At 36.4% G+C, this 15,950-nt stretch overlaps 1 protein-coding gene and 1 long non-coding RNA gene across 4 annotated transcripts in view; one reads left to right on the forward strand and one right to left on the reverse strand.

Moving 5' to 3' along the window:
* Positions 1-15,549, reverse strand: part of znf638 (zinc finger protein 638) — a 29,567-nt gene extending 14,018 nt beyond the window's left edge. For 2 of the 3 annotated variants that reach the window (XM_016479588.1, XM_016479587.1), the window contains exon 1: positions 15,413-15,549. In XM_016479588.1, the coding sequence (XP_016335074.1) occupies positions 15,413-15,534 (122 nt within the window). In that variant the 5' untranslated portion in view covers positions 15,535-15,549. Of the gene's footprint in view, positions 1-3,477; positions 3,531-15,412 lie in introns of those variants that run through there. The other variant, XM_016479589.1, reaches the window with a different exon arrangement.
* On the forward strand, positions 3,868-14,038 carry LOC107683529 (uncharacterized). Its single transcript, XR_001633727.1, has 3 exons — positions 3,868-3,930; positions 13,244-13,331; positions 13,969-14,038. It is a non-coding gene; the product is annotated as an uncharacterized LOC107683529 (long non-coding RNA).
* Positions 15,550-15,950: the final 401 nt, after the last annotated feature.

Here is a 15,950-nt window from a genome sequence, read left to right on the forward strand (position 1 = left end):
GCTCCGCTCCCCTTTTCTATCAAGGTGGAACCCCTGGAAGTAGTGATGGCCGCTTTCGAAGCACTGCTTCGTGAAGCTTCAAAACTTTTGCGAATAATTTGTTTCGAAACAGTGGTTCGGAGCGCGTATTAAACTGCCAAAGTCACGTGATTTCAGTAAACGAGGCTTCATTACGTCATAACCGTTTCGAAATTTCAATGGCTTTCCATTGGGGGGGCGATCTCTGTGAACCAGTGAATCATGAGAGTTCACTGAGATCGCCTCCCAGTGACGAAACATTGAACCAGCATCTATGGTTTTTACCTGATCTTGGATCAGTTTCATCTATTTGTAGACATTTTTAACAAGACATTTGTGTAAATAAAAGGATGAGAAGTAGTTAATATATTTTTCTGGCCTATATATACAAGCTCTCCATAAAACAAAACAAGCCCTGCAAATTAATATAAAATATTTTAAAAGCCACATATTATACAGACACTTCATATTTAATGGTATTTTATCAGTTTTATGGCAATTAATGTATTATACTTTCAATAAAACATTTGCAATGGGGTTTTAAAATCGTTTTATGCATATTTTAGTCTGTGTTTTTGTTGCCTTTACACACTTTAAAGGCGTCACCAGCGTGTGGTGGTGTTTCGAGCGCTTCGAAACAGTGAATCATTTTGCGAAGTAATTGGTTCAATTGATTCGAAGCTTTGAAAAGGTTCGTTTCTCCCATCACTACCTGGAAGGAGGTTTTGACCCCCTGGAACACGATTTCAATAGTTTCCGCTGGAAGATGATTGGGCTAGTTTTCAGTACCAATTGGGCTCAGGTTCTGTTACACAGACTTGGCAAACCTGCAACCAGGGCTGCTTTTTTAAATTGTCTCTACTTATAGATAGCAGCATATAATGCTTTTGGGACATGCAGTCCAGATCAAATAAATCAAAGATGTGAGTGGCGAAGCCCTACAATTCATCTCTCCTTATATCAAGTTTTTCTAACAGTAAAAGTGCAGAAAAATCAAAAGGAAACCGCAATAACCACCAATTCTACTTCTATAATGTTACATATTTCCAAGTTAAAAATACATAAATAAAAACTGTAGGGCAGGACATAATTTTATCCAACTTGGGAATAGGCCTGTCACGATAACAACTTTTTGTTGTGCGATATATTTCCCCAGAAATAATTGCGATAAGCGATATTATTGTCATTTTAAAGACCATTTTATGCCACTGAATATATAATCATGATGTAACAGCATAATAATGCAAGAAGGCCTACACACTTCCAAATGACAACGAACTTTTAATTTTTAAGAATATTTAGATAATGGAAAGTATCAAAATATTAGATACCTTAAAAAAACGTGAATAAATAGTAAATAAACATTTAACAAAAAGTGCAAAGTAGCAAGTAGAAAAAAAAGAAAAAAGCACAAAGATTTTTCCATCTACAGATTTTTCCTGACCTTTTCTCTGTAAATTAAGGGTGCACACTATTGCTGAAAAACACGATCCCTACTTAGCAGTCAGATGTCCGTATGCACAAAGGCACAGATCCCTAAACAAGACCATATCTGCAGATGAAACTTGGTTTGCAGAAGCATTTTTTAAATTTGAACTAGCACCTCATGACTACACCACGTTATGTACAAGAAGCTGCAAAAGACACAGGCGCAAGTGGAATGTACTAAACATGGTGACATTAATTGTTAAGTAAATATAATGAGCGATATATTGAGTCACCAAAAATTATTGAGGTCATGTACATATATTGCGCGATAAGTCGATATATTGATTATTGCGACAGGCCTACCTGGGAACAATTCCTTTTCAGATCTGTCTTTATTTGCCATCACTGCCATAACCTTAGTTAATTGGCATTGTAATCTGCAATAAAATTAAATTTCTGATATTTTTTTCTAAATGCAAGTTATTGATCCTATTGCGAATGATTCACCCATGTATGCATTTGAGAATAATCTACTACATTTAGTTGAAATATTATAAAACCATTTTTGCTCATGAAACATCAAAACCAATATTGTGCATTAAAGGTGCAATAGGTGATTGTCTTCAGAAACATTTTTTGTTATGCTGGTTGAAAGTCTCTTCACATCCCGATAGTGGCATTGTAGTACTTTTAAAGCTTTCTCACCGGTGAATGGCACATGATGTAGCCCAGCGGTTAATCCAGTCCTCGCGCCAGCTCGTTAGAAGTGAGCTACGTGCATGAACTGTGTTCCGATCGATATGATCCCTACACAGTGTTCATTGCTCCCTACTCCCTCAGCGGGGGAAATCCGTTGAAGTTTACTTCACTTCGGAACACGGGCTGGAATTGGGAACCGCTGATGTAGCCTATTGTAGTAATGTTGTCTCTGGTATTCTGGTCTGTGAGCGTAAATGCGTTCAGGGGGCGTGGCTTTGGACGGCGATTGCAGGGAGGGTGGGATGTTCGCTTTCAGTGCTATCAGGCTAAAGTTAGCATTTTCCAAGATCTCCTACTGCACCTTTAAGTAAATGAGTTCAATTTTGATTCCTTTGATATAACTGATTAATTCAAAACATGCATGTACAAAATAAAAACGCAGCAGTCTACATATCAGAAATGAATAGAACGTATGCAAAATTGCATCATTAACCATCTATCTGAAACCCTCAACCACTGGGTTTTAGATTGCACTTTCTTTCTTTCTTTCTTTCTTTCTGCAAAACGAAACTGGCTCAGACAGACCGCCATCCAGCGACTGAACACAAAATGTCCACTGAACATCAACAGACCGCCTCACTCAGCAGCCATTTCTGATAACAGGCCTAAACCTGTATTAAATGCCAACCACTGGACATTAAACGGAGATACTCTTCCGGTCATTATTTACATTTACATTTTATGTATTTACATTTTATGTATGGTTCTTCATTATGAAGAACGATACAGAAACACAAGATGATATTATAACCCAAACATCCAAAATTAGAACACATGTAACGTTAACGTTACTGCAAATGGAGGGCATATAACATGCAATTTGCAACTGCTAAAACAGATATTTATCATGAGACTGAACAGCTGACCAATCGATGGTGAGGCTTTAAACCCAAACAATTATCTATAACGCTTCCATCGCTATTTCGAGCGTCGACCATTTTAATGGAAGCGTTACAGTCTGGATGGGGAGATGTTTTTGTGGCCAGTGTGCCGCATACGCAGTAAAAAGCAATGTTTAATTGCATGAAACACGCAGTAAGAGTGATCTGGTCATGAAATCAACCCGATATTATGCAGGCCTCTGGCCCTCAGTGTAGACCCTCTGGCCTTCGCCCTCAGTGTATCATTTACCCCGATCAGTCGACGTCGCCATTTTATAGAGGAAAAATCATTTTATTCCACAAATAAATCACATTTACACTAGAAGGGTTCCCAACACAGGTGAGATGCACTACAATAACATACCTCGTACTTTAATATGCAAAATCTTACTGTGGAAATCCGACGAGGACAACGCTCCGCTTTCTGGGGACGTTCGGCTTGCGTCTCAGACGCGATCAAATGATCGAAGAGTTGAGCTACGAGTCAGGAAAACCAATCAAACCCGACCTCTTGCGACACGGAACCATAGCCTGTAAAAAAGCACGGAACACTTCCAATCTTTAACTTATTGTTCAACTATTAACGTATTATTCAGTAGACTAATTATTTCGCGAGACGGGTGCACTTTTTGCCCAGTAGTTAATAAAAGACAGGTTTTTCGACATTTCTTGTGAACAGCAGAGAGGGGGTCGTTTTCCTTTAAGGATATCCAGGAGATGGCAGTGTTGTCTTTTTTTTTTAGACTAGTCTGACTCTCTTTCAGCCAAGCACAGACTAGTGGTTAAAACATAACGTCTAAATGTGGGTCTACAAACATTTCACTTCCCACATACTTCAGTGAAGGTATATTTCAAAATAAAGCACTTTAATAATTGTACTTGATTGCTATATTTAGGCTTAGTTTTGAGGAATTTGTACTTTGCTAGAGAACTATTTCATTTCCATTGTAAAATCATACTTCTGGCTCCTTATAAACACTTTTGTGAACGTGAATGAAACCAAGTAGCTTAGGCTATTTGATTGAATGAAACCAACCCACTGTCACTTAATCTGTCTGTTTAAAAAATGCTTTACTTTTAAATACTAAATACGTTGACTAATGTCTGAGTAATATTTTTACATGCACAAATTATTTAAATACAAGCTCCCTTTAAGAAAAGCCAGTCATAATCAGATATGCAGAAGTTCAGAATTGCTGTATGTTGATGTTCTTGACATCTAATCCTCCGCACAAGGTCGGAGATGTTGGCAAACTAATGTCTCTCAAATTTCTGCAGCTAAACCTCCTTCTTTTACACATCGACTGTCTCATCGCAGTTTTTAAAAGAAAAAGTAATTAGATTTCTATTTTTATTCTTAAGTGTATTTTTTTATTATTGTTAATTAGACTATTTGAGGACATTTATGATATCACTGATGCATTACCATAATAATTTGCTAGAAACATTGCAATGACTACATTGTTGATTTTCAGCTTTAACAAACTCATCTAGTTCTTACCTTTAGAAAGAGTATGGTTTGGGAAGCTGGTGATTTCATGACCGAAAGAGTAATAAGAAAGCTGTTATTCTGCTTAGGTGAAATTTATGCCAAGTGTTCTGGCTTAGCATCAAGACTGGCAAGCAACTTTATTTAACCCTGATGACATAATCTAACATTATTTTGACCATTGATAAACATTTAGATATAAATAAATATGAATAAACAATGTTTCCTTTTCCTGTCTGCAAATATTTCCAGCTCAGTTTATTTTAGATGCTTTTTTAATGTTTAATGTTAAAATATACAAGCTCATAATGTCTTACTTGAGCAATAGACTAAATCTTATTTTATAGTTCTTTAATAGAAAGCCATTAGCTTCAATGGAACATGACTGCTTATCCAATCAGGTGCATTTTATTTTGTATTTTTCAGTTCTGTAAAGAAACACCCTGATCCCTCTTTGGCCATCATTTCAGATGAGGCTCCTTTAAGTAGTCCAGAGTAGCATGCTGTCATTTTGTGAGAGTGTGAACCTGTTTTTCATACGTCACATTTTCCTTGCTGATATACTGTATAGACTACTATTCAAAAGTTTGAGGTCAGTAAGATTTTTAAAATTATTATTCGACAAGCCAAGGACACAATAAACTGATCAAAAGTGACAGTAAATACTTGTACATTGTTACAGAAATCTAGATAAATTTACATTCAAAAAAATGTATCACGGTTTCCACAAAAAAAAAAGTAATTAGATTTCTATTTTTATTCTTAAGTGTATTTTTTTATTATTGTTAATTAGACTATTTGAGGACATTTATGATATCACTGATGCATTACCATAATAATTTGCTAGAAACATTGCAATGACTACATTGTTGATTTTCAGCTTTAACAAACTCATCTAGTTCTTACCTTTAGAAAGAGTATGGTTTGGGAAGCTGGTGATTTCATGACCGAAAGAGTAATAAGAAAGCTGTTATTCTGCTTAGGTGAAATTTATGCCAAGTGTTCTGGCTTAGCATCAAGACTGGCAAGCAACTTTATTTAACCCTGATGACATAATCTAACATTATTTTGACCATTGATAAACATTTAGATATAAATAAATATGAATAAACAATGTTTCCTTTTCCTGTCTGCAAATATTTCCAGCTCAGTTTATTTTAGATGCTTTTTTAATGTTTAATGTTAAAATATACAAGCTCATAATGTCTTACTTGAGCAATAGACTAAATCTTATTTTATAGTTCTTTAATAGAAAGCCATTAGCTTCAATGGAACATGACTGCTTATCCAATCAGGTGCATTTTATTTTGTATTTTTCAGTTCTGTAAAGAAACACCCTGATCCCTCTTTGGCCATCATTTCAGATGAGGCTCCTTTAAGTAGTCCAGAGTAGCATGCTGTCATTTTGTGAGAGTGTGAACCTGTTTTTCATACGTCACATTTTCCTTGCTGATATACTGTATAGACTACTATTCAAAAGTTTGAGGTCAGTAAGATTTTTAAAATTATTATTCGACAAGCCAAGGACACAATAAACTGATCAAAAGTGACAGTAAATACTTGTACATTGTTACAGAAATCTAGATAAATTTACATTCAAAAAAATGTATCACGGTTTCCACAAAAAAAAAAAAAACATTAATCAGAACAACTGTTTTGAATATTGACAATATTAAGAAATGTTACTTCTTGTTACTTCTTATTTTAAGCGCAAAATTGGCATATTAAAATGATTTCTGAAGGATCATGTGCCATCATAGGAATACATTTTAAAATATAGCTGCAAGCAGCAATTACGGGGCCAAGCACTAAAGAAGCAAGCATCAGGCCAACTGCAGAAATTAGTAATTGAAGCCATTTTAGGATGATTTTAGTCAAAACGGCTTAAAAATCATAAATACAACCTCTAGTAATATGATTTATTGGCTTATCACGTTTGACCAATAGGTGGCGCTGTTATCAAATCGATGTGGTGTGTTCTGTGTGAGTTGACAATGGCACATACAAAGTTTGGTGTCAATATGTCAAAGTTTCGCAGAGATACAGCCTCAGATAGAGTTTGGCATCTTTTCAGCAAATTCGTTGACGCCCTAAACGAAAACCGTTTCGTATAGCGACACGAAATCCATAACTTTTGCCAGTATGGTCTGAAGATGATCCGAGTCAAATTTGGTGAAAATCGGACCAAAGGTCTAGGAGGAGTTCAAAAAAGTAGGTTTTCAACATGAATCAAAATGGCGGATAGGAAGTTTGGCCAATTTTGGCATAATTGGTAGCGTTGTTCTCAGCATGACCCAAAGAATATAGAGAGACCAGTTTCATTGCAATAGCCCAATTTATTCAAACGTTATTAGCATTTTTGTAATTTTTTTTTATAACTTTTGACCACAAGGTGGTGCTGCCCCCAAACTTTTTGAGTACCATCAAGGGCATGGTGCCGAAGACACATACTGAGTTTCATAATGATACGCCAATGCGTTCGTAAAATATAGCATTTTACTATAAAATTCAAAATGGCCGATGCCCAAAATGGCTGACCTGGAAAAATTGGGTATCATTCGACTTGGCATGCTGCACCGAATCTAAAGAGACCAGTTTTGTGATTTTTGGCAAAACCATTCAGAAGTTATAAGCAAAAATATGCATTTTTCATATCTCCTGACGACTAGGTGGCCCAGTGCCGAAACACTGCAGGTAGTCTCAGGTCATGCTTGTTATAACACAAACCAAGTTTGGTCTCAATATGCTAAACCGTTGCGGAGATATAGCCTCACATCCATTTTTGCTGCTTTTCGTAGAATTCGTTTGTGCGTTATTCAAGAATGGTTTGACTAATCAACTTGAATTCCATAACATTTTGCCAGCATGGTCTGAAGATGATCTGAGCCAATTTTGGTGAGAACAATTGAAAATAGCGAAAAAACTAAACCTTACGATTTTAAATTGTGTTCATTTGACTCGGCATGAGCCAAGGATTCAGAGGAAAATAATTTTCCTTCTGTGGCTTACGGTTCAAAAGTTATTAGCATAAACATGAGTGAAACTTTGAACAAGTGGTGGCGCTAGAGAGTTTGAGTTAGAGACTTCAAATTTGCTATGGTTAATGTTGAGTCTGTCCTCTATCAGTGTGCCAAATTTCACAACTTTCCCGCAAGCGGTTCTATGGGTTGCCATAGACGCAATTGCGGAAGAAGAAGAAGAAGAAAAAGAACGCCAACGGATACAATAGTTGCCATCGCACCTTCGGTGCTTGGCCCCTAAATATATTAAAAGTATTTAAGCATTTTATTTACAGTTATGTAAATTGCAATAATATTTTACAACATTACTGTTTTTACTGCATTTTTGATCAAATAAGTGCTGCCATGCTGAGCATAAGAGACTTCTTTCAAAAATATTTAAAAAATCTTACCATCCTTAAACTTTTGATTTCAACAGTAATGTAGGGTAGTAAGGCTACTCAGTTATGGCTTGCTCATTAAGCCATTTTTTTTTGGCAATCCCAAACTCACACCCTGAGTATTTACTGTGCTTGACCACATGCTAATCTACTGGGCAGAACCTGAGATCAGTTAACTAGGAGAACGAGTCTGTGTTCTGCTTCCCAGAAACATAATAAGTGGATTGATGAAGTGATTGACACCAATGTTTTCTACGATCTATTTGGGCTTCTAATGTTATTGGGAGACTCAGCACTAAACAGTTAATTGCAGTGAAAGACACAGAAGAGAATATTACTTTGCTTCTAATCTTAAGACTCATCTAAGTTTTCCTTCCTCCCTCTTTTCTCTTCCGTATCTTTCTCACTGGCCCTGGTTTATGTCCAGGTCCAGCATAGTGACAGACCAAAATCATTCAAGCACCAGGGGCCAATTTCAATCAATAACAGTTTGGGCACAAAGAGAGAGAGAGAGAGAGAGAGAGCTGGCTGCATTGCAAACACTCAGACATGAGCGACAGAAAGAAAAATGAGACATGATGAAAGGTGCCATTTGCACTTCAAGCAAGAGCATGAGAGTTAGATAAACTGTTCACCCTTTTCATCCCGTCCCCTTCAAGCATTATTGTGGCACACAACTTTGCACGTACTGTAGCTATGTTATGGGCAGCTGGCATGACACCATTTGTCCTTGTCTGGCAGGGCAGATGATATGGACTGTGAGGGGTTCTGTTAACAGATAACTAATTAAATATAAGAAGAATAAATGCCCTCCAGGGGTTGGGGGAATACCTACCACTCAGCACTACAGGACAGACTCTCCCAGGAGCCCTTCAGTTCTTAAAAGGTCACAATAACATGATGTCCTCATGGCAGATGGAGCTCAGGCTACAAGTATTTTCAGTTTGCATGTAACTCGCTGGGTCTTATTTTAGACGTCTAGGTTTACTGTGTCAGATCAAAGAATAATTTACATCATATATTGTGCATTCTGTTGTTTATTATATTAAAAATAGATTAGTTTATTATTTAAATAAAACAATTAGCTGCATGGCTGTAGGTCTAAGAATATTTATGTTCATCATTTCATTTTGTTTGTCTTTGTGTGTGTGACACTGTGCACCATCTATATGTGACTATTGGCCATGTTTTATGGACAGGCCACTTGCAACAAATTCTGATTGATCAAGTGGCTTTCTATTGTACCGCCTGTATTATTATGATGGTTATCATTATACATTTTAATTTGAAAAGCAGATTTTGGTAGCACATTAATGTTATATTACATAAAGGAATAGTTTCCCCAAAGATTTGCAAAAAGATCTTGAAACATGGATTTTTGAATCATGAATCATTTGCTTCAGTCAAGAAAATTCACCCTGACGCCATCCAAGATGTAGATGAGTTCATTTCTTCATTGGACCAGATTTGGAGAAATTTAGCATCGCATCACTTGATCGTCAGCAGTGAATGAATGGGTGCCGTCAGAATGAGAGTCCAAACGGCTGATAAAAACACCACAATAATCCACAAGTAATCCACATGACTCCAATCCATCAATTAACGTCTTGTGAAGTGAAAAGCTGCATGTTTGTAAGAAACGAATCCATCGCAAGGCGCTTTAACTTTAAACCGTCATGTATGGCCAAAATACAAGTCCATATTAACACTTCCTCCAGTGAAAAAGTCCATCCCCTGTTTTCTTTCATCAACATATTTGTTTAGAACTGTTTTCACTTGTAAACTGTGCTTGATCTGTGCATATTTCTCTCCTGGTTCAGACTTTTTCACTGGAGATAGCGGTATTGAATAGAGAGTACTCGTATTGGATTACTTGTGGATTGTTGTGATGTTTTATCAGCTGTTTGGACTCTCATTCTCACGGCACCCATTCACTGCAGAGGATTCATTGGTGAGCAAAAAAATCTGTTCAGATGAAGAAACAAACTAATCTACATCTTGAATGAACTGAGGATGAGTAAGTTGTAAGCTAATTTTAATTTTTGGGTGAACTATTCCTTTAAAGAAATATATGGTTATATAAATGTAAAAATGAATGTTAATGTTTGGTTTGGTTGTTGTTAGTATGAAAGAACATCTTCTCACAGCATGATTTCTTATGGATATCTGCTGGTTAGCTCAAATGTGCTGGTTAATGTTTCCGTATTCAGTTCAAGTGGGCTTTGGTCTCGTCACCCCATCCGAAATTAGTTCTTTCAGCACCTCGACACCTTCTATTTCAGAGTAAAGACACACACGGATAAACACTTACACACCCTCATGCAACTACAACCCCTTTAACCTTCTCCCACACCCGTGATTTCAGAATTGTGCTGGCAAGGCGTTTTGTGGTAACAGTGTCCCCAGATATGTTCACCATCTTTTCCGCTGTAACTGAAAACAGCTTGCTCCTCATTTCGGCTGTCCTCATCTAACTCCCTTTCTTCCGAAGCTTGTTCCAGGTTCATGTGTTTGGTAAAACTACAGTTTTTTTTTGAGCTATGGTGGTTTGTATAAAATCTCTCAAGAAAAAAGACCTGTTTTTGATTTTAATATAATATATTTAATATTTTATAGGTTAATCAGTTTTAACTGTAGTCAAAGTAATATAAAGTTGGTGTAAGTAGTAAGCAAGGCATAGTCCAGTAGGTAAGCTGTGAACACCCTGTATTTGCACTTGAGGTTTGGGACTGGCTGTGTTGACCTGACACCCTTTAAATCAGCAAAGCTTCTCTGATTTACCTTACACAGTGTTCAAGAATTTCTGGCCAGTTAATGGAACTATCACTAGCCCTTTACTACTAAAGATGTTACATTCGTTAATCATCTTGTATAACCATTTTTAAGCTTTGCAAACATTTTTTATGCCTGTACTATAAGACGACGTGTAATTCTAGTTGTGGTACTGTTAGGGCCACAAGCTCTTGACATGCACACACACAATCACTATAAATTATGCATGACCATAAAACATCCAAAAACATATGTAACCTTTCTGAAGGAGGAACCCATAAATCTTGTTAATGGGCCCAGATATAGATATACACTACTGCCCATCTGCGGTCTTTATGGCATTAAAAGGTTAAAAGCCAAGGTCATATGCCAGCATGTGGACATATTGTGGATCCTACAGGATATAGCATATAGGTGTATATACTGTATTTAAAAATCATCTGATAAGATGTAACTTTTTTCCATGTTGGTGGTTGTTACAAGGTAATGTCACTCTGTCCACTGTGAAAGGTGAAAGGGAACCACATGAAACTTTCTAGTATTCAGTTTCTGATAACAACTAGTGCCGTGAGACTACGATTAGCACGTCTAATTCTGCCAATGAATCTTGCCAAGGTGTTCACAGTAGTCTGGTCAGACTTTCCTTCCCATATTTATCTTCAGTTTGACTTCATGTCAGCTGATTTTCCTTTCCGTATGTTGATAAATTGAATAATTTGTACCTTCCAGAATTTTAAGCCAATAGTTACCACACACACAGCCGGTCAAATGTTTGGAATAATTAAGTGACACTGAAGACTGGAGTAATGGCTGCTGAAAACTGTTTTGCCATCACAAGGAAACAAAAATTGTTATTAGAAAACAGTTCTTTTAAATTGTAAAATATAATTGTACAAAGTGTACAAAATTAATTTTACTGTATTTGCGATCAAATAAATGCAGGGTAACCATTAAAGACTTTTTCCAGCAACATTAAATATCTTAATTGTTCCAAACTTTTGATTAGTAGTGTACAATTGTTTTTTATTTTCAATTGCTATTTTATTGGTTTTAAAATAGGTATTAATATTCATCACACTTGTAAATGGCAATCACTTTAAATTGAAAAGACCTAATTTGGATGACATAATGATAAATTAGTTGGCTTTTCTGCCTCATAAATCTCCAGTTTTAAAGGCTTGCATTATTTTTGGACACTACAGAGGTGTTCAAAAAGTTTACTGTATGTGTGAGGTCCACAGATTTGGCCATTTAGTTCACAGTATGATTGTTTGGGCATTTATATGCCGTTTCGAAGTATATACAGAGGAAAGCAATTGTAAGAGGGAGAGGAGAGAGGAAAGAAACCATAATCTCCTGGTACAGTATTTATTTTGTCAACGTTCAATCAACGGCATGAGCCTGTGGCTGTGACTACTTCCAGAACAAACAGACCAGGGTCATAAATCTGTTTCAGACTGTGTTCAGACTTTCGTCAAGCCATGGGATCATCACCATAGCTTCGTGTTCCAGGCCAAATCACTGGACTCAATCAGATGACAGGGAAGCACAGCAGATTGTCACCTTCTATAATACAACAGTCCATGTAATTGTTTTTGGAAGATTCCTTCGCTTGCATTTCATCAAAACTAAACTGATAGTCAGCTAGCAGGTGACTGATGAAGGTCATCATTCAGCATGGTTTAGCTCACCATCTTTTAAGTCATGACCCTTTGCTGTGTGCTGAATTTCCGAGTGCAATCATGCGTTGTGTGTAGCTGCTTTATTGAGTTTGCATTCAGCTGCTTGACATGACTGGCCCTTCAGCTCAAGGGTCTATTTGGAGCGAGCAGCACGTTGTGGTAGTGTAATCCAGACAGACAGCAGGAAGACATTGTCTTTGCCTCATATGCTTTGTGAATGTGTCATGATTATCTTTAAATTCAGAATTAGTTTACTATCAAGATGAGTATAATAAAAGTTCAGATTTTGATGATCACATGACACTGAGAATGATATGATCGATTAACAATGTTGAGGTTAATAATGATATTTCTGCAATGATGATGAGGACAGTGACAAGAAAACAAATGATTTACAAATGAAAGATGAGCTGTCATAGTGTGTTGGAATGCAAATGGAATATCAGTCCTAGCGTAATGGAATTTACAAGAATACCACAGCGGACACATTGTGGGCTTCTCCAGACAGTCTCGCCACAGTCCCTCACAACCATTATGTGCAAATGTCAACGTCAAACGCACAAGTCACAGATTAGCAACAAGCTTTCCCACTGTGCTGTTTTCTCTAATTGTAAGTTACAGTTACAGTTACAGTTACATGCTACAGTAATGCAGTTACAATGAAAGTAAACAGGGCAAGGCCCCTAAAAATGTTAAAAGTGGAAATATGAAGCTTGTACGTTTAAGCACTTATTATGCACTATTAAGCACTTAATAATGATTACTTATTATGACTTAATAAGTAAAAATCATTATTATTTATGTTGTAATGTAGGCTCCAGCCCCTCCCCATGGCCCTAAAGCAAGTAGAAGATGGATGGATGGATGAAAGGAAGGAAGTTGTCCAAGTCATCATTTTTGAGGTAAGACAACTTTTGTAGGCAGTGAACATCTGGTTATGCGTTAATGATATGATTGTGGATGGAGTCATGCTCATTTAAACAGTCCTTTTCATATAGTTCATGCAGTTATATCATTTATTTTTACTATAATGTCTCGTGGTCAAAAACAAGACAATGCTTGTCTTGTGGATGTCTATTTATTATATTACCTTGTCCCTTCATTATATGTGTAATTGCTATTTCTATAGTTAGTTATGTAATAATTTTCTATATATTTATATGATATGTTTATACATTTAATATTTTAATATTAATGATTTTTGTGGTAATCAACTTTTTAACACAAATGCTGTCAACAGAGTGAAGTTGTATTGAATCCTGAATATTCTTTTGACAGGACAACAGATAATGTCAAAAACACAATGAAGTCAAAACTGAAAATGATTTTTTTGATCATTTAATGTTAGCCTTATTTGTTCATCTTTTAAAACATGTTGGTTTGTTAAACTACAGAGTATCAGAGTTAGTTTGTGTTAGAGCAATGCACTTATGGTCACTGCTCCAGACAGCAGAGGAAGATCCATTGTTAGCGTAAAGTATAAGGGAGGAGAAAAGGATGTGAATTGGAGAGAGAACAACAAAATCCTTTCATCCACAGAGTTAGTGGGTTACATCAACCAGTTCAGCTGGGGATCATGGAAGGGAACATACCAACGCAACAATCAGTCCATAATCATGGTACTTTTAAGTAGTCCTAGCAAATACTGCTTTGAATTAAATGTACAGTACCTAGATTTATTTGAAGATTAATGTTGGTCCTTGTTTTGTTTTGACTGTGTCTTTCATTCAGTTTAATGTGGGAGATCCTGTAGGTGTAATGTTATCTGAACCAGTTTAATCTGGGCTGAGTGACAAGAGGAATGCGACATGAAGTAAGCAACAGTATCCTCTAGTCATGTGATCAAGAGAATAAATCTAGTCCCCAAATGTAAAGCTATGAAGCTCGCAAGAACAGAGGGAGGGTTTCTTAAATATGTCACCACATTCATGGCAAAAAAAAAAAAAGGTAACAGTTTCTACAGTGTACTTCAGATATCTTAAAACAATTACTATGTTGACTTTGGCATTATATTACAGACTTGTCAAAAGCTCATGTTGGGTTAAAAGGTTCAAGACTGCATTTTATACATGATTATGACATTCCTTTGCATAGTAAACTGCAGACACAACAGGTGCTGGTCCCTAGTTGGTCTAAGGGCCATTATAAATGAATACAACATGGATTATATAATTAGACTATTGCTATCAGGGGATACTGACTCACATGAAAGAAATTAAACCAGACATGACTAGACTATGATAATAGATGCCTTCACCAGCAAATTTGATTTGATGTGACATTGCCAAAAATCTTTTTAAAGACTTTGCAAATCATATTCAAATGAATGCTTATTCATTTGATAGAACTACACAGCAGAAAATCATATTCTTTAATGAGTATTTTTGCCTTGTTTATCAGTTAAAATATGTAATAATCATTAAAACAAAATACATGTAACTGAGCAACATCGTAAAACATTAAGACTTGCTTTTATAGACTGTATCTTGAACATTAGTAAATTGTGTCCTATTGCACTGGGAAAAACTTGAACTTTTTATACTTACGAAAGCAAGTGAAAATGAAGACAAAATACACTCGAGATACATCAAGAAAACAAGCCTCAATAAAAATGTAAATACATTTATCTTGTTTTAAGGATGTTTAGAAGCTATGTTTTTTGCAGTGTAGGTAAATAATCACTGATATCCATTTGAAAAGTTGATCTTCTGGAAAGTCAATTGATTCAACATAAAACGGGCACATGAGCAGGACACAAAACGCAACAAATCTCACATCCAGACAGGTTAGTGAATTAAACAGCTTAAACACAAATGAAATTTCTTAATTGTCTTTGTTTCAGAGCCAATGTTTCAAGCCACACATTTTCAGACACAAGTAACACTTAAGCGCTGAATCTGGATCAGCTCCTATACCCAGGAAGAAATCACAACTGATTTAAAATCAGTTTAATAGGTTGGTTTTAAAACACATCTCCACTTACCTATTTGGGGTATTCGGTTGAGAGAAGAGAGCCAGGCTGTTGGCCTGTTTGTTGACATTGTTACTTGTGATAGCATTTGTTGAGCCATCTTGGGAATTTAGTTTCTTATTGCTCTTTATCATGCTTCCGCCCCTAAAAAGCTTAATGGAGGGCAAATGTGCTCCTGTAGCACTGACACCTGCTCTGGGCCCCAAAGAGACCTTAAAATCCACAAATAAACCGACGCACAGGAATACAGAGTCTCAGATTCACAAAAAAACTTTTAGAAGGATGAAAAATGTCTAGAAATCAACACATAATGGGATGCTGGTTGTTGTGTATAGTGTTACGATAATTGTTTGGTTGCTGATCCGTACCTGGAGGTGCAAACAGGGTATTGTTTATGGGTTGCTACATAAAATGATTTGGTGAAGGGGCAATAAATAAGCGCTGAGAGTAACTGGTCACAAAAAGGCACTAAAAAAAAAAAGTCCCAAAATAATGACAATATCCAGTGCTATGTAGGTAGAGAATCTTCATTTGACGTCCATTGTAGAAA

This window comes from Sinocyclocheilus anshuiensis, unplaced genomic scaffold (genome assembly GCF_001515605.1).
Source record: "Sinocyclocheilus anshuiensis isolate Anshui unplaced genomic scaffold, SAMN03320099.WGS_v1.1 scaffold874, whole genome shotgun sequence".
NCBI classification, from domain to species: domain Eukaryota; kingdom Metazoa; phylum Chordata; class Actinopteri; order Cypriniformes; family Cyprinidae; genus Sinocyclocheilus; species Sinocyclocheilus anshuiensis.